The 19,594-nt window shown below is 49.8% G+C and overlaps 1 protein-coding gene across 4 annotated transcripts in view; it reads right to left on the minus strand.

Moving 5' to 3' along the window:
- Positions 1 to 19,594, minus strand: part of Atp9a (ATPase phospholipid transporting 9A (putative)) — a 108,482-nt gene that overhangs the window by 63,977 nt on the left and 24,911 nt on the right. For 2 of the 4 annotated variants that reach the window (XM_059261968.1, XM_059261969.1), the window contains exons 2-5: positions 18,255 to 18,399; positions 14,922 to 15,035; positions 14,403 to 14,511; positions 636 to 694 (exon numbers count right to left, since the gene is read on the minus strand). In XM_059261968.1, the coding sequence (XP_059117951.1) occupies positions 636 to 694; positions 14,403 to 14,511; positions 14,922 to 15,035; positions 18,255 to 18,399 (427 nt within the window). Of the gene's footprint in view, positions 1 to 635; positions 695 to 14,402; positions 14,512 to 14,921; positions 15,036 to 18,254; positions 18,400 to 18,482; positions 18,601 to 19,594 lie in introns of those variants that run through there. The other 2 variants (XM_059261970.1, XM_059261971.1) reach the window with 2 other exon arrangements.

The raw sequence follows: 19,594 nt of genomic DNA on the forward strand, positions 1-19,594 counted from the left end.
CTTTCTAAGAGTTACAATGGTCACAGTGTCTCTTCATGGCAATAGAAACCCTAAATAAGACACAGGGTAAGACAGGATCTTTTTTCTGACCAAATATGATCCCCAGACTCTCTAGACCCGCACCCCCAGACCTCACACCTTCCAGATACACACAGTGAACAGACCCTTCGGTGTTACATCAAGTGACAGACATTAACAGAGACATTTACCGTTCTTGTCACTCTGCAGCCCCACCCCCATAAACTGTTAACAGTTCAACAAAGGTGACTTCAATAAATATTTTTAAGTGTCAGTGTGGCAAGCTGACTAACAGAAATGACACCATCATTGAGTGGGGTTCTTTTTGACCCCCCCCCAAACAAACACACCAATCAGAAAATCAAAGGTATGCTGTGTTTATGACTATAAGCAGGGCTCCTGGCTCCCCAGTACACGGGTACCTTGGGGAAATCTTTTTGTGTCTGTCTCCTGGGGAGAAGTTTTTCTCCCCCAGGCAGAGATGTTTGCTAGCATGCAGAGTTTCTTTCTTCAGTCCACCAGAAGCATAGAGTGCGAGCAGGGCTCCACCCAACACAGACCCATGCTCAGGCTCCCAGTGATGCCCAGCCCCTAAGAAGCTTCTAGACTCCACTCACCTTTTCCACAAGGATGAGATCCCCCACCTGGATGTTTGAACTCTTCACCTTCACGGTCCCTGCAAAGCAACAGACCAACACATACCTCATCACTGTCTCTAACAATCTAGATAGGTGGTTCTCAACCTGTGGGTCATGACCCATTCAGGGCTGAACGACTCTTTCTCAGGGGTCACCTAAGACTATCGCAAAACACATATATTTACACAGTTCATAACAGTAGCAAAATTAGTTATGAAGTAACAACAAAAATAATTTTATGGTTGGGGTCACCACAACATGAGGAACTGTATTAAAGGGTCGCAGTGTTAGGAAGACTGGGAACCACTGGGCTAGATTCTACCAGGCAGCAAGGCACAGGAGCGCCCACCTCCCACTTCTGCCTCACCAGGAGGAGGTCTGCCTATGGCCCCAGTGGCTTCAGAAACCCAGTCTCTGCTCCATAGACGGCAGAACTCAGGCCCCTCAGGAGAAACAGGCTGCCCCTACCATAGCTTATCATTTCTAAATCAACCAGTGCTGTGGCACAGGTATTATTCACCAGTAAGCTAACAAGTCATCAAGATAAAATGCGCAGGGCTGAGGAGACAGCAGAGTGGGCGGAGACTTTGCCACACAGACAGCAGGACCCGAGTTCCATCCCCAAAACCTACGTAAAAGCCAGAGCGACGCCCTGCCTTAGAGAGCAGTTGCTTCCCTCAGAGGTGGAGTTCAGTTCCTAGCACTCCTGGCCCAGGACTGCCTGTCACTCCAGCTCCGGGGGGGGGGGGGGGGTAGGGTGCCCGCTTCTGGCCTCTTCCAGTACCTGCACACACACACACACACACACACACACACACACACACACACAAAACCTAAAACAATAAAACCCAGGTACGGCATTCTCATGTCTGTGATCCCAGTGCTGGGAGAGGGGCAGAGACAGGAGCTGACTACCGCAGGGCTCACTCACCAGCCTGCTCCAGGTTCAGCAGGACCCTGTCTCGAGAGAATCAGGCCCAGTGAGAGCAGAACCTGCTTTCCTCTTGTGCATCTACCAAACACCATCCAGAGTTCACCATCACTACCCCCCAACCCCCTCACCCCCACCCCCACCCCCCCACCCTCACCAAACACCATCCAGAGTTCATCTCCCCCACCCCCCCATCCCCCCACCTCACCCCCCCTACCCCCACCTCCCCAACCCCGGCATCCTCACCAAACACCATGCAGAGTTCCCCTCCCCGGCATCCTCACCAAACACTATCCCCAGACAGAGCTCTCTACAACACTTTTGAACCCTGACACCACACAAAGGGTGTGAGTAGCTATCTGGTACTGCTTGGAGGAAGGCAAGATGAACCCTGTACCTGTCCGGCACAAAAGTAGCCACTGGAATCCAAGAGTCTGCACACTTGGGTCCACCCCAGCAACAATGTATCCCTGAAGCCCCGGAGGACTCAGCTGGTACTGGAGGCTAAACCTCACACTTGAGTTCCATCTCCAGCCCACGAGATAGGAGAATCAGCTCCCTCAAGCCGTCAGCCACGCCCCCCCACACACACACACATACATACATAAATGGAACAGTTCTTTTCTTTAAAAAAAAAAAAAAAAGCCAGGAATGATGGTACACAACTTTAATCCCAGCACTTGGGAGGTGGAGGCAGTGGATCTCTGTGAGTTCAAGGCCAGCCTGGGCTACATAGTGAGCTCCTGTCTCAAAATAAGCAAAAACAGCTCATCCTTTTGATCCGGGGGGTTAGACCATGCCAGAGATGGATAAATTGCAGCTATGGGGTCCAGTGAAATGTGAGGTGGAGAAACAAGCCTGCCTCACTCTTCCTGAACACCAGGGGGCGACAGCGACAGAAGGCAGGTGGGAGAGCCCGGGTGGACTAGCTGCAGGGCCAGATCCTAAGGCTAGCCCCACCCGTGGCTCCGGTGAGCCTTTCCTTAGGCACTCGGTCCAATTTTACCAAACTTAAATTTATACTGTCTTTGGTTTTATTACCGAAATATATGCCAATGGCCTGACTCGAACCAGTGGCAAAGCCTAACTTACTGCTAACCCAGTTGTCAGCCATGGGTCTGTGTGTTTGTGAGAACAGGATGGGGCTCTCACAGGCTTGACAGGGATTCACTCTATCAACGTTCAGATTCATTTCTAAATCCTTCACACTTTTTCCAATAAGCATGAGGGAGGTTTCTTTTCACATATACATACATATATATATATATGTATATATATATATATAAAACACATATATATAACACACACACACATATATATATACACATAACCAGAGACAAATATATAAACTAACTCAGTTTTTTCAAACGCCCAGGTACAGTCTTCTCTTTCCAACCCAATCCTGACTTACAATCAGCTCATTTAAACTGTCCCCATCAATCCATCCACTCTACCTCAGCAAACCTCCTTTACTCCAGTGCCTTTGCGGTTGGTTACCAGGTCTCCCCGGCAGGTTAACGCTTCATGCAAACACGCCTACTATACCTGGCCCAGCAGCAAGATCTCAAGGGGACCACAGGACCTACACATGGTCAGGACACCTGTGTGGCTTAACCAGGGATTCTAACAGCGTTTTGTTGTTGTTGGTTTGTTTGTTTGGGTTTTTTGGGGGGTGAGCCACAGGTCAACATCTTCAAGAGAAACCCCAGGATGGGAAAGACGTTCAATGGTTAAGAGCACTGACTGCTTTTCCAGAGGACTAGGGTTCTATTCCTAGCACCCACATGGTGGCTCACAGCCATCTGGAACTCCAGTTCCAGGGGATCCAACGCCCTCTTCCGGCCTCCAAAGGCACTGCACACATGTGGTGCAGACACATATAAACAGGTAAAACACTCATACACATAAAATAGAACCATTAAAAAGTAAATTAAAAGAGAGAATTCCCTAGATCCACACCTGTTACACTAGTTACACAAGCATAAAACTTGGACTTCCCACCTCATACACGGTGGGGTGTGTGCGTGTGTACACGTGTGTGTGGAGGCCAGGTGACAAATTTCAGGATTGGTTTTCTCCTTCTGCTGTATGAGTTCTGGGGACAGAACTCAAACTGTCAAGTTTGGCGGTGACGCCTTTACCCGAGTCCTCTGTCGTGAGCCACTGAAATAGGAATGTGGCAGTCTGCAGTGGCTGGGACTGACCCCCAGAGTGAAAGACTGTTTAGAGCCCACGACTCCTAACTGTGGATCCACCACTGTCTTCCAGAAATGTTCACGGAGGAGGAGGAGGAGGAGGAGGAGGAGGAGGAGGAGGAGGAAGGGGGGGGCGGGAAGAGTAGAAAGCAGGGGAGCAGCCGGAGCAGGAGCTTGACATCCTTAAACAGAGGCCCCTGAGACGGTTCAGTGAGTAAAGGCTCCTGCTGCCAAGTCTAGGACCAGAGCTCGATCCTGGGGACCCGCATGGTAGGAGAGAGCCAAGTCCTAAAAGTTGTGATCTGACCTGCGCGCGCACACGCACACACGCACGTTTTTAATTCTTATATTTAACACGGGATCGATCTGCATTCCGTTTCGTATTGAGCCCTGCCTACTCTACAGCTCGAGAGAGGACGACAAAATGCCAAAGCATCGTCCTCGGAAAGCACCCCGAGAAGGGAGACCCAGGACGTCTTTTCCCCTTCTGGGATCCTGTACCCAGCATCCATTGCCAGGCTCTGAGACTTCTCCACACATGCACTTCATTTGTCTTAGTTATGTAGTTAGTTACTGCATGTGTGTGTAGATACTTGTGTGTCACGGCATGAGTGTGTAGGTACTTGTGTGTCACGGCATGTGTGTGTAGGTACTTGTGTGTCACGGCATGAGTGTGTAGGTACTTGTGTGTCACGGCATGTGTGTGTAGGTACTTGTGTGTCACGGCATGAGTGTGTAGGTACTTGTGTGTCACGGCATGTGTGTGTAGGTACTTGTGTGTCACGGCATGAGTGTGTAGGTACTTGTGTGTCACGGCATGTGTGTGTAGGTACTTGTGTGTCACGGCATGAGTGTGTAGGTACTTGTGTGTCACGGCATGTGTGTGTAGGTACTTGTGTGTCACGGCATGTGTGTGTAGGTACTTGTGTGTCACGGTATGAATGTGGAGGTCAGAGAGCAACTTAAGGCACTGGTTCTCTCCTCCCACTGTGTGGATTCAGGAGGTCGAACTCAAGTCTCAGGCTTGGCCGCAAGTACTTTTCCTCACTGAGCCATCCTGCCAGCCTCAAGCTCTGAGGCTTTTTTCCGTGCATTCCAATAGAGGCTGAAATGAGATTCTTACAAATGTGATGTGGAAAATTCTCCAGACACATCCCTGACGGTTAAGCAGCTTCTGATAACTCCACCCTACCCACTCTCACTGCCTCACCCCAGCAGGCTTGCCGACAGTTTACAGGAGGGGCCGAACGACCAATGGGCATAGCTGTTTATTTCCACAGCGCTGGACCCCAAGCTTTTCATAAGCAAACCGCCGGGCCCAAGCCCACCTTTCATGGATGACAGCTCCAGAATAAGAACCGTCTGTCTCTGAGGCAGGGAGACGCCAGATGTTTCCTTGGACTGAAGCAAAAGTAGATGACGGCCCCCACGCCAACCCTCCCCCCACAGAGGGGGAAACCATCCTTAAACAAATTCCAGGGCACCAGTCCGTGGGGGCCAGTTTTTTGACCCTGAACACCTCAAGTTACAATTCTATTTTTCATGGTGAGTGCAGGACACAGGCTGCTGTTGTGGACGCCCTGGCTAATGGATTACTCTCTAATCTAACTGTGGCAGTGACAAGCTGTAAATTCCACTCGTGTGTACATTTCCTGGAGCTGACATCAAACCACCTCCACAGGCCCAGAGTTCAGAGGCTTAAAGGTGAGGTTTTCATAGTCAGAAACCCGGGGAAAGACTCACTTGAAAAATAAGCTGAGGTTGAAAAGTGTGGTCATAAAGCACCTCTGTTTAAATTAGAATTAAAAAAAGGAAAAGAAAAAGAAAAGGAAGAAGCAAGACTAGGATTTAAATATTGTAAGTTTATACTCAAGTTATAGAGCCTTTTCAAAAAGTATATCAAGGGTCAACACCAGTTGACAACGTCCCCAAATGACAAACAGGCTAAGGGCCTGAGAGCAGGAAGTAGTTTTTTTGGAAAAATCAGCAGGGCAGGAGGGGGTGGGACGGCACAGCCGTAAAGGCCCACGTTGGCACACCTGACCTGAGCTCAGTTCTCAGGACCACCATGGTGAGAGAGACTCCCCTGTGCAGGCCTGACGTCCACACGTGTGCCAGGCACTCCCGTACACCACACACACACTAAATAAACGTATGTACTCTGAAAAGATAAACTGTACTTTTTCCTTTCTTTCTTTCGAGACAGGTTTTCTCTGTGTAACAGCCCTGTGAATCAGCTGTCCTGATTCGCTCTGTAGACCAGCAGGCTGACCCCACACTCAGAGATCTGCCTACGTCTGCCCCCCGAGAGCTAGGATTAAAGGTGTGCACCACCACCACCCGGCTAACTATAATTTTAATGTGATATATTGTTCAGTTTTTCTTCACTAAACAACGGACCCACTTACCACTGAACTACAATGAGGATCAAACATTAGCACAGAAAAAGTTGCATCTGTCAGACCTCATGAAAGCGTCTGTGGGGAGTCTGTCCTGGAGGATTTCTGCAGGAGTCCGTCACTAGGGCCAGCACCATGGCTCAGCCGGTAAAGCAGTCACCAAACAAGCCTGACGGTGTGAGTCTGTCCCACCACCCTACACACAACAGACACTGACAACTAAAATCAGGGGAAAGACGTTAAAGCCTGCAACTCTCTCCTTAAAAAGGTAAATAAACACAACAGGGGACAAAGCATGGCTCAGGTTCAGGACTCTGGCTGCCCTCGCAGAGGACCCAGCTCAATTCCCAGCGCCCACAAGGGGGCTCACAACCACCCGTAACTCCAGTTCCAGGAGACCTGACGCCCTCTTCCGGCCTCCACGGGCACTGCATGTACATGGTCCACAGATACACATGCAAGCAAAACACCCACGAACAGAACAAAACAAAAACTTAACAGATGCAGGCAGATCTATGTGAGTTCAAGACCAGCTTGGTCTGAACAGTGAAATCTCCCCCCCAAAAAAAAAACTGTTTTAATTTTTAAAAACCACATAATTCCATAGTCAGCCATTAAACAGTCTATACTCTTAAGACAGAAAAGTAGTACTTTGGTTAACAATTAACTGAAGAAGTTCCCATTAACGACTGCATCCCTTCATGCTGATTAAAGCCGGTGGACAGGACCCCCTAAGAAAAATGCAGGAGTCCTCGGGTTGGAAGGGAGCATCATTCACAACCCCAGGAACCAGCCGGAGGAGATTCGGAATTAAACTGAAAAGGGAGGTCTTCAGAGGAGGATGAGTTACCGACCCGAGGCACTCGGTAAGCCAGGCCAACAGTGTTCACGAGAGAGGCAAGGGACCGTAGTACATGCCCTAAGAAAAGGCTGAAGACCCGGGGGTCTGTACACCCCACGTGGGCCTCTGGCTCAGCACGGATGGCTTGCCATCTGTCCAGATGTCCCCAGCAGGAGCGAGGCCACATGCTCATTACACCTCTGCTTGCACTGGCTCAAGGCTAATTACCTCGGCCTCACTCAGCCCTTCCTGGGCTGTTAGTCGGGAAGGGAGGCCCACATGAAGAACCGGGCACTCATCTGTGAAAATGCAAGTCCTAGCCCATGCCTCTCAGCCCCCTCACAGGCACACGCCCCCAGCCCATGTCTCCCACCACCCCCACAGGCACACGCCCCCAGCCCATGTCTCCCACCACCCCCACAGGCACACGCCCCCTCTAGCCCATGCCTCTCACCCCCCCCACAGGCACACGCCCCCTCTAGCCCATGCCTCTCACCCCCCTTCACAGGTACACACACCAAAGAATTAAACTTCTGCTATAAAAATATAAAGTTAAAAAGTCTCAAGAGTTCGTTTGTGTGTGGGCATATGTACACACACACACACTAAAAGAAAAATGTAAAAGCCTGAGATCAAGAGCCCTCTGCAGCCCTAATATCAGCACACAGGAGCAGTTGAGGTCATCACACACACTAAGGCTCCCTTGACTCACGAACACAGTGCACCTGGGTCTGGAGGAGGAGGAGGCCTTATATTCAGGCACGCCTGGGTTGCGTCCTCAGCTCTGCCCTTACCTCATTCTGCCCTCTCGGACACAATGCCTTCCTGTTGTTCTGGAGCCTGTCAAAGCCTGAGCAAACGGTATAAAGAGGAAACTCTCCCCTCCCTCCCTTCCTCTCCCCAGCCACCACCACAACAGCTCCCTCCTTGGAGTCACTCAGGACAGCTGACAAGGCCAGTACCAGTGCCTGGCTGGCTTTGGGCAGGTAGTCCCGGTCTCCTGCCCAGTTCCCAATGTGGACAACGTTGTTCCCAAGCCATGCCAGTATCCTTCTCTTCCTGTGCCACCTTTTGTATGGAAGCTCCCCATCACAGAACTGACCTTCCAGGGCCTCCGGGCCTCACTGGCTCTGCCATACACTCAACCTGTTCTTATTCTGAAGAACGCTTTTCCTTTTTGTTTTTGACACAGAGTCTTACTCTGTAGCCCTGGATGGCCTGGAGCTCACTATGTAGACCGGGCTGGCCTCAAAACTCACAGAAATCCACCTGAGTGCTGGGGACAAAGGCATGTGCCACCACATCTGGCTCTTTTAGAATTCTTTACCGGGGCTAGCTGAGTATACATCTGGTACCGACATGGAAGCCACATCCAGAAGGTCCCATACTTGGTTCAATGCTCCACTAGAACATCTTGAAATTCTTTTTGCTTTTCCAGGGCAGGGACGGCTGAGACAGGGTATTATGTGGCTCAGTCTGGCTTCAAACTGGCCTTCAACTTCTGATCCTCCAGCTTCCAACTCCTGAGCGCTGGGGTTATCAGCATGGGCCACCATACCCAGGTTTGTCTTGCTTTTTAAAGCCAGGGTCTCCCTATGTTACTCCAACTAGTCTTGAACACCTGAGCTCAAGGAATCATCCTGCTTCAGCCTCCTAAGTAGCTAGGGCTATAGACATGTGAACATCTGCCTGTGGATTTGCTTCAGGTGTGGGTACCACACCTGTCCACATGGTTTGCATCCAAACTCTCCTCCTCAGGCTTGTGTTCTAGAATGCTTAATCGCCAGTGTGGCACTATTTGTGAGGTGGGGCCTAGCCAGAGGGAGTGCCACTAGAGGCTGGCCTTGGAAGGTGATACCTACCCCTGGTTCCAGCAGCTTCGTGTTCTCATCCTGGTCCCAGGATGTAAAGATACAAACAGCCCCATCACGTGCTCAAGGTGGATTGAGACTCTCTGAAACGCTAAGCCAAAGTGATGCTTTCATTTCTTAAATTATGTCTGTCAGGTAATTTGGTCAGAACAACACATAGATCACCAATACACACACAGTTTCTTGTTTTGTTTCTTTTTTTCTTTAGAGACATGGATTTACTATATGGCTTTGGCTGGCTTGGAACTCATTGTATGGACCAAGCTGGCCTCAAATTCAGAGCTCTACCTGCCTCTGCTTCCCAAATGCTGGAACTGAAGGTGTACGCCACCATGCCTGGCTAAAACTGTTTCTTACAATTATCCCAGGCCAGGCTTGAACTCACAACCCTCCTACCTCAGCCTCCCAAAGGCTGTGATCGCAGGTGTGAGGTCCTGCAGCTGGCTGACTCTTACTTGCATCTGACCTCTTCTGTCCTGTGGGACTGGGGTGGGAGCCTCCTCTTCCAGCCCTCAACTTCAAGTTCACGTCTCTTACTCATTTACTTACTAACACCTGTGAATCCCACTCACCACCCACACCACAGCCTTTCACACCACAGCCTTTCACACCACGGCCTTTCACACCACGGCCTTTGCTCAGCTCACACCAAGACTGTACGGAGAGCCAGCTACAGCAATGAATGCTGCAAGCTGGAGTCTGGAGGAGCCCTGGGGTATTCACAGCGGGTAGGAACTGCCCATATCACAGGGTAAGCCAGCAACAGGACATGGCATGGCCCTTGGAACCGTTATCACTGATGGTGAGAATCCTGCTAAGAAGCAGAGATACAGTGTCCAGAAAGGGACACAGAACCAGGCACTGTGGCACTCATCTCTAATTCTCGAATTCTAGGGGATGAGGCAGGAGAATTTTGAGCTCCAGCCAACCTGGGCTACAAAGTGATAGCTGATCTCAAAAAGCAAAACAAGACAACTGTGGTGGTTTGAATGAGAATGCCCTCACAGCCCCATAGGCTCATGAATTTGAATGCTTGGTCCCCATTTGATGGAACTGTTTGGGAAGGATTGGGGGTGTGGCCTTGTTGGAGGAGGTGTGGCCTTGTTGGAGGAAGTGTGTCATTAGGGGCGGGCTTTGAGGTTTCAAAAGCCCACACCAGGTCCAGTCTTGCAGATCATGTGAGCTCTAAGTGCCCATTCCTGCTTACTAGCTGCCCCATTCCCAACCATGAGGATCATGGATTAACCCTCTGAAACTGTAAGCAAGCCTCCAATTAAATGCTTTCTCTTATAAATTGCCTTGGTCATGGTGTCTCCTCACAGCAACAGAACTGTGACTAAGACAGCAGGTCTACAGTACATGCTTTAGTCCCAGCACTGGGGAGGCAAAAGCAAGTGGGTCTCTGTGAGTTGCCAGCCAGCCTGATGTACACAGTGAGTTCCAGCCCAACTAGAATTATGTAAGACCCTGATTCGAAAAATAAGGGCTGGAGGGATGGCTCAGAGGTTAAGAGCACTGACTGCTCTTCCAGAGGTCCTGAGTTCAATTCCCACAACCACATGGTGGCTCACAACCATCTGTAATGAGATCTGGTGCCCTCTTCTGACCTGCTGTATACACAATAAATAAATAAATCTTTAAAAAAAAAATAAAAAAGAGCAAGGAGCTGGAGAGATGACACATTAGTACAAGCACGGGCATGTGAGTTGGATCCCCATCACCCACAGAAAAATCTAGGGGCTGTGGCATGTGTCTGTCTGTAATCTGGGGGCTGTGGCATGTGTCTGTCTGTAATCTGGGGCTGTGATATGTGTCTGTCTGTAATCTAGGGCTGTGGCATGTGTCTGTCTGTAATCTAGGGCTGTGGCATGTGTCTGTCTGTAATCTGGGGCTGTGGCATGTGTGTGTCTGTAATCTGGGGCTGTGGCATGTGTCTGTCTGTAATCTGGGGCTGTGGCATGTGTGTGTAATCCCAGTGCTGGGAAGCCAGAGAGAGGAGGACAGAAGGATCCTGGGGCTTGCTGGACAGCCAGTCTAGCCAATCAGCAAGCTCCAGGTTCAGTGAGAGAGTCCCTTTCAAACACCAAGGTGGAGAGCAACTGAGGTGGACACTTAGTATCAACATCTGGACTCTACACAACAAACATGCAAACATATATAAATACACACATATTCTGTCATACGTGTGCACACACACACACACACACACACACACACACACACACACACAAATCAATCCTGTAAAGGAAAGAAAAAGACTCCGCAGGTGGACTCAGGCTCCTTTGTGCCCCCCCCCTTTCAACCATTCCCTGTAGGAAACATTAGTCCAACACTGGGGAACAGCGGGCTTCCTGTTTCTCCGCTCCAGAATCTATCAGCTAGCTAACCTTGCCTGGATCCCCTCCCAGGCTGACGGTTTCTTGGGGGTTTTGCTGAACTTCCAAGACAGAGTGCGGAGCCAGGGCCTGGGCTAATATTTAAATCTGTGGATTTCTCTTCTTCAGGCACACTGGGGTGACAATGGAGACCGGGGCAACAAAAGAAGACACGTTTTTCATGCTAGAACCATCTGCCAATTCTTCTCAGCATCTTTTCAACAATTGAGCGGAATCAAGGCAGGAGCCGGAAATGGGGCGCACAGGGGAGGGCTGAAGAGTCATTCACCAGAAACGAGTTGAAATATGAAAAGCAGCACAGAAGGGCAGGAGCCTGGCTAGCTCGCTGAAAGGAATCCAGAGGCCGCTTTGTGTGCGCTCTGAAGAGAGTCACCATTTTTGTCTGTGATGTGGCTTTTGTCGGTTGCCAAGCATCTTAACGTTACAGTAAGAATATGTTATTAAGACAGGATTTAATAAAATTTAATTTAATTACACAACCTCAGAGAGCACCCTGCAGAGCAGTCTCCCGACCCACGGGGAAAGCCCCAACCCCCTGCCTCCGTAAAGATCTTTGTCCAAAGTGTAGTAGCTGTGCAATCCGAGGGCATTTCCAATCTAATTCAAGTCTGTCCTTATTCCAGAGACATGTGGTTTTTCAGACCACCAACCTGGAAAACGTCTTCAAACAAAACAGAACATTTCCTAAGCATGTCACCCCAATGTGTTTCCCAGGAGGGAATTCTCTGGGAACTCCGACACCACAGACAGGCTGCCTGCCAAGCCGATCACACTAAGCATCTGACAGTCTCTCAGGCATTCAATTTATCTCTTGCACAATTCCCAATTTCCCAAAAACGAGACCCTTTTGGACACTGGGTCTCTCCTAAAATAATGATCCTTGCTGATGAGGTCAGTAACCTCAGGGGACTTAACTGCTCCAGCCACCAATACCCTTTACCAACACCCTTACCAGCACCCTTTGCCAACACCCTTACCAGCACCCTTTGCCAACACCCTTACCAGCACCCTTTGCCAACACCCTTACCGGCACCCTTTACCAACACCCTTACAAGCACCCTTGGCCAACAACTTTACCAGCACCCTTTGCCAACACCCTTACCGGCACCCTTTACCAACACCCTTACCGGCACCCTTTACCAACACCCTTACCGGCACCCTTTGCCAACACCCTTACCAGCACCCTCACACTCCAATGCACACCTGAACCTGCGTGGGCGGGACCACTGGCTGCGATCAAGGCTGGGCTTCTCCGAGGGTGGATGTGGGGGGCTTTTAAAGTTCTACCATTTAGGAATGGGTGAAATGGCTCAGTGGGGACCCCTGCTACCAATCCCAACAACTCCCATCCTGGAACCAACACGGAAGGACAGCACCAAGTCCCGCAACTGGTCCTCGGACCACACACACACATATCCAAAGTATGTTTTTAAATACAATGAAGTTGGAACTGGAGAAGTGACTCAGAGGTTAAGAGTCCTGGCCACTCTTACGGAGGACCAGGTTCAATCCACAGCACCCGCACGGCAATCCACAAGCTTAGAAGTTAAGAGCACTGTATACACAGACATACATGCCGGCCAAAACACATAAAATAAAACTTTAAGTTAAATAAAAATTTAAATATATAATAAAATTAAAGTTCCCCATTTAAAATGTGATGTGTCCTGTAAGGAGTCAGTGAGGAGAGGCTACCTGCTCACTTCTCTTTGGATTAAGACTACAACTTGGCAATGCTCCCAGAGCAAGGGTTTATTGCACCTGCAAAGACGTCTTCACAGATGCCAGTTTGTATAAAGCTGATGCCTTTGTCAAAATCTTAGGATGCAATGCTCAACTGGAAACAGTTTCTGTTGAATGCTATCTTTGCAAGTTGTCATTTATTAATTTTCAAGTGTGTGTGTGTGTGTGTGTGTGTGTGTGTGTGTGCGCACGCCAGAGAACAGCTTTGAGTGTTGTTCCTCAGGAGCTGTCCATCTTTATTTATTTGTTTGTTTTTATGTGTATGAGCGTTTGCCTGCATGTATGTGTACACCGTGTACATACAGTGCCGTGGAGGCCAGGAGAGGGCATCAGATGCCCTGTAACCAAAGCGACAGGTGGTTGTGAGATGCCACATAGGTCCTGGGAACTGAACCTGGGTCCTAGGTAAAAGCAGTAAGTGTTTTTAACTGCTGGGCCATCTCTCCAGCCCCCACCTTGTATCTTGAGACAGAGTCTCTGACTGCCTAGACCATCTATTCAGCTAGGCCAGCTGCTCAGTAGGCCCCAGAGTCACTGACGAGGGGGGGGGTCAAGGGGGTCTCCCTTCTGGCGCCAATCGCCTGTCCGCATGTACAGGCAGGTGCGACCCCACCTGTCCCTGCCTCCCTGGTGCTGGGATCGAAAGCACACGCCGTCACTCCTGGATTTTCACATGGGCCTTAGGAGTCAAACTCAGGTCCTCCTGCTTGCAAGACCAGCACCTTATTGACTTACCTATTCCCCCAGCTCCCAAAAGATGGCTTTTTTTTGGGGGGGGGGGAGGGTTGAGACAGGGTCTCTTTATGCAGCTTTGCGCCTTTCCTAGAACTCACTCGGTAGCCCAGGCTGGCCTCGATCTCACAAAGATCCACCTGAGTGCTGGGATTAAGGCGTGCGCCACCACCACCCGGCCTCCCAAAAGATGTTTTTAAAAACTGTTCTGGGGCCACTGAGATAACTCAGCAGGTAACAGTGCTTGTCACCAAGCCTAACAACCTGAGTTTGATCCCAGGGACTCACATGGTAGAAGTAGAGAAATGACGTCTGCAAGCTATTCTCTGACCTCCAGATGCACGAGTCACTCTCTCCCACACACATCAACATGGACATGCACAATAAATAAATAAACGTAAAAATAAAATAAAGCAGTTCAGCATCACATGAACAGGATGTTTTCTCCTTCTCAGCCAGCAAAGGGAAAGGTGAGCCAGATGCAGCCGACAGGACTAATTCTCGGAACACAGTGACAGTGGCCCGGACTTGTCCTCTACTGTCTGAGCAACTGTCCCAAGCCTGGACCTACAATTCTGCTCCCCTCAACTGTCTGCAGCAAGTGACTACTAAGTTATGAGCACTGCCCAGAGGCTGACCTCGTGATGTGAGCCGGCTGTACACCTGGGAGTTGACCTCCTTGTCACGCACATAGCATCGGATTTCCTCCACCGCCTCCCGGATGATGGTGACAGCCAGCACGAAGCCCTGCAGAGACAGGGACAGAGGTGAGCCCTGCTGAGACCAATTATAATCTCCTGATACTTGGGACATACAAAGTAAGATAAACAAACTGACCCCCATCTGTGAGGACCAAGGGTTTGTCTTCACTCTGTAACTCACAGTTAGAACCACACACAAAAGCAAGTGCTCAAGAAGGCCCTTGCTGAAATAGGGGGTGATGGATGGATTGACAGGTCTGGGGGACCTGACTGGGCTCTGCTGCAGTTTGGTCCTGATGGTGCCTGACCAGCAGCCTAACTATATATATGTGGGATGTCCAGTATGTTGGCTTAAGCGCAACATGTGGCCCTTTAAAAGGCCACTGTGCAGACCCAGATGCCCAGGGCACAGAAACAAAGAATGTTCTGTCTGCAAACCTGAGGCAGACTACTCACCAGCGGAACCCAGTAGGTGTAGAGGGCGCCCAGTCTCATCTCGGGGACAAACTGGGAGCAGGCGAGAAGCAGGAAGTAGAAGTTGAAGAAGTATCTGAACTGGCTGAACAGCACCTGGAACGGTGAGCAGGGGGCATCAGCATCCTCTAGGGGTGGTATCTAGGCAGGCTCAGAGGGAGGTCAAAGGGCAAAGAACTCCTGCAGAGAAGGCAGCTGCCATGCTGCCTGCACATGGCCTAACCAGTCCTGTGTGCTCCAGGAAGGCATGTGTGAGCAAGACACAACAGCTGCAGGGGCTGGGGGTGTGGCTCCGTGGGTAGAGCCACACCCCCCACCCCACCCCCACCCGCATGCATGACATCCTGGGTTCCAAGCCCAGCACGGTAAAACTCGGTGTGATGCTGCACGTCTGTAATGTCAGCACTAGGAAGCCGGAGGCAGGAGCATTAGAAATTGAGGGTCATCCTCGGCTACCTAGGAAGTTCAAGACTAGCCTGTCTCAAAAAGCAAATTGCTGGGAGCTGGAGAGATGGCTCAGAGGTTAAGAGTATTGGCAGCTCTTAAAGAGGTCCTGAGTTCAATTCCCAGCAACCACATGGTGGCTCACAACCATCTGTAATGAGATCTGGTGCCCTCTTCTGGCCTGCAGGTGTACATGCAGATAAAGCACTATATACATTAAATAAATATATCTTAAACAAGTTCCTTTAAAAAATAAGCAACCTGCGAATGCAAGACGCAGAACAGCTAATGGGGAAGGTCACATGGGTGTCATGACTACGTCAGCCAGCTTCTGAGGGTTTACTGTGGTTGTTTGTTCTGTCTCTCTCTCCGTGTGTGTGTGCGCGTGCGTGTGTGTGTGTGTGTGTGTGTGTGTGTGTGTGCGCGCGCGCGCGCATGTGTACAGGAATCAGCTCTCTCCTCCCACCTCATGGGTCATAGGGACAGAACTAAGGTCATCAGACTTGGCAGCAAGTATCTTGACCACTGCACCATCTCCCTGGTCCATATCTTACTTCTCTTGTAGTTTTGTTTCTGGGGACAGCGTCTCCTTATGTAGCCCCAGCTAGCCTGTAACTAGCTATACAGACCAGGCTGACCTCGAACTCAGAGTTCTGCCTACCTCTGCCTCTAAGCGCTGGGATTAAAGGCCTGTGCCCCATGCCCAACCCTATGTTTTATTTCTTAAACTTTTAGAAGTATATCTGGCAACTCAAAACTCTATCTGGAAAGGGAGTCTAGTGAGAGACCATTATGCTGTAATTTGAAGACAAAAACTATGTCCACCCATGGGTTTTTAAATTACATTTATTAAAGAAATTATTAAAGCGGACAGCATCTACCATGGTACACATGTAGAGATCAGAAGCAAAATGCAGGGGTCAACTTGCTTTCTTTTCCATGTGGGTCAAACTTAAGTTGTCAGAACTCAGGTCCTCAGGCCTAGCGGCAAGTGCCTCCCACCCACTGAGCCATCCCACCAGGCTCCCATGATAGAAGTTTAGGGGTTTTTTGTTTGTTTGGGGGGGGGGGGGTTGTTTGTTTTTGGTTTCTTTAGACAGGGTTTTCTCTGTATAGCATTGGCTGTCCTGGAACTCACTCTGTAGACCAGGCTGGCCTTGAACTCACAGAGATCTGTCTGTCTCGACCTCCCAAGTGCTGGGATTAAAGGTGTTCACCACCACTGTCAGTCAAAAGTTTAGGTTTTTATGTTGGTTTGGTTGCTTCTTTTGATTTCTTGAGACAAGGTCTCTGCAGTGGTTTAAAAACAAAACAAACAAAAATAGTGCCCCCATAGGGAGTGGCACTATTAGGATGTGTGGCTGTGTTGCAGTAGGTATGGCCTTGTTGGAGGAAGTGTGTCACTGCGGAGGTGGGCTTTGAGATCTCATATATGCTCAAGCCACACCCAGTGAGACACACCACTTCCTGTTGCCTGTACAAGATGTAGAACTCTCAGCTCCTTCTCCAGCACCATGTCTGCCTGCATGCTGCCATGTCACACCATGATGATAATGGACTGAACCTCTGAACTTTAAGCCACCCCATTAAATGTTTTCCTTAGAGTTGCCATGGCCATGGTGTCTCTTCACAGCAACAGAAACCCTAAGACAAGTCTCTCTTTGTAATCCTGGCTGCCTTCTAACACACAGAGACCTGCTCTGCCTCCCAAGTGCTATAGTTAAAGGTGTGCTCCACCACACCTGGCCCACAAGAGAAGGTTTTTAATTTTTATTTTTACATCTACTCATTTTATTTTATGTGTGTTCTGCCTGCATGTGCACCACATGTGTGCTTGGTGCCCAAGGAGGCAAGAAGAGGGTGCTGGAGTTCCTGGAACTGGAGTGATGTGTGGCTGTGAGCTGCTGAGTGGGTGTTGGGAACTGAACCCAGGTCCTCTGTGCGAGCAACAAGTGCTCTTAAGGCACTGTCCCCTCCCCACAATAGAATTTTAGCATCATAAAGGCAGGCAGTGGAGATGGGATCTGTCGGTATTCCATCACCATGGGCGAGGGGCTCATTGGGCTCTTCCCTTCCCTGAAGAGCTGCTGGAGTGGGGAGGTGTGGCCCCTGGTAAGCTGCCTGTGCTCCTGTAAACAAGCCTAAAAAACTCAATGAGTCACCAAAGGAAAAAATCCCTGGAAGTGCAAGGGGCTCCTACTCGGGAAGAGTAAGGGATCAGTGGGAATGAGAGAGGGACAGAGAGAGGGTAAGGGGGTGAACATGGTCAAAATACATTATACACATGCATGAGACCCATTATTATATACGATATACGCTAATTAAAAAATAACAGCTGGGCGTGGGGGCGACATTTTTTTCCTTGGTTTTTCGAGACAGGGTTTCTCTGTGTAACAGCCCTGGTTGTCCTGAAACTTGCTCTGTAGACCAGGCTGGCCTCGAACTCAGAGATCCATCTGCCTCTGCCTCCTCCCGAGTGCTGGGATTAAAGGTGTGTGCCACCATGGCCAGCCAAATTTTTCTCTCTGTACTTTTAGTCCCCAGTCCTCCTAGGCCTAATTCCCCACACTCAGTGGCATGGAGTAACAACTGAACCACCACTGATAACCTGCTTCGGCATTTTGACTATAATGTTAAGTCTCCAAAACACCCAATAAACATGAAGTTATTCTAACAGACAGATGGAACCCCATGGTCTGGAAGATGGCAGACATCCCTGAAGGTTCAGTCCCACTCAGCCAGGGAAGGCGGAAGGTCAGTGGTAAAAACAGCAAAGACATTCACAAAATCTACCCCAGGAACCACGGTCTGCTAAGACCAGAACCATGGCACAAACTCATGGTGGGAAAAGAACAATGTGGCTGCACATACCCCGGGAAGAAACGTGAAGAAATTGTACTTCTGGTTGTTGATGACATTTCGAGGGTACCGCTGGTCCCTCTTCTCGGGGTGTCCCAACCAGACAGTACGGGGCCTGGGCTCCCCTCCACCACAGCATCTCAGCCACTCACAGCACCTACAGGAAAGATAAGCCCACAAGATTAAAGCCACGCCCCCATTCTATCAAGGCCATGCCCATGTTATCCAGGCCATACTCACATCTAAGCCACACCCCATCATCAAGACTATATCCACACAGAATCTAAGTCATGCCCACAAGTGCCTGTGCCAGAGATTCACACAAGGCCAAACTTACACCATCAAAGCCACGCCCACATCTGTCCACTCTCCTCATAATGCTTTTCTTTAAAGGGTCCTGGCCAGGGCAGGGCCACAGCCACCCAATCTGGGATAACAACCAACCTCCACTGACCTAAGACACAGTAGTCCAAAGAGAAGGTGCTGTGTCCCTGTGACAGAAGCTTCAGAATTACCATGAAAACAAGCCCCTGGGCATGTCCATGAGGGAGTTTCTAGATCAGGTGACCCACCTTAATTATAGGCAGTACTAGGAGTGGCTTGTAGACAGTATCATGGGCTCCCAAACTGAACAAAAAGGAGAAATCCCCTGATCGTCAGCGTTCACTGGTCTCTGCTTCCTGACTGTGGACACGTGACCAGCTGCCTCGCTCCGGGGGCAATGGCTCCCCCACTGTGATGGACTGTAACCCAAATGCAAACCCTTCCCCTCTGTGCTGCTTGGTTAGGTATTTAGTCACACCATCCAGAAGTGTAACGAACGCAATCCCGAAACCCAAAGTTATTTCAAGAACGCATTCACTGAAAAATGAAAAAAAAAAATATTTAAGCTAAGAAACTTTATATATCTCAGGAAGAATTACTATGGTTTTTGTACATTTTATAGATGAGGGCAGGGGGTGAAAAATGGGGTGCATAAGCCACGATGTGAGCAACAGCCAGATCTGACCTTGCCCTGTGTGGGTCCCTGCTCAGTCAAGACTATTACATAAAGAATAGCAGAGGATCTCTCCACCCCAACCGTCCTCTCTTTAGTAAATGTTAAAGGCGCACACAAAGCAGAAAGGCCATGTCTGTGTGCCTAGAGAACCTGGAGACGGGCCAGTGGCCAGCTGCAAGAGCAGGGACCTGAGTGCCACTCCCTGCCCAGCTCTCCCCAAAGCGTTGGTCATTGGCACCAACCCTCCAGCACCCTGATCCTGGCTCCCAGTCACCTCACATAAGCCAAGGGACACACAGGGCTCTACCACCAGCACAGTAAAGCCACAGTGAGAACCTGCTTCAGCAGAGCT

The sequence above is a fragment of the Peromyscus eremicus genome, chromosome 4 (genome assembly GCF_949786415.1).
Source record: "Peromyscus eremicus chromosome 4, PerEre_H2_v1, whole genome shotgun sequence".
Taxonomy (NCBI): Eukaryota; Metazoa; Chordata; class Mammalia; order Rodentia; family Cricetidae; genus Peromyscus; species Peromyscus eremicus.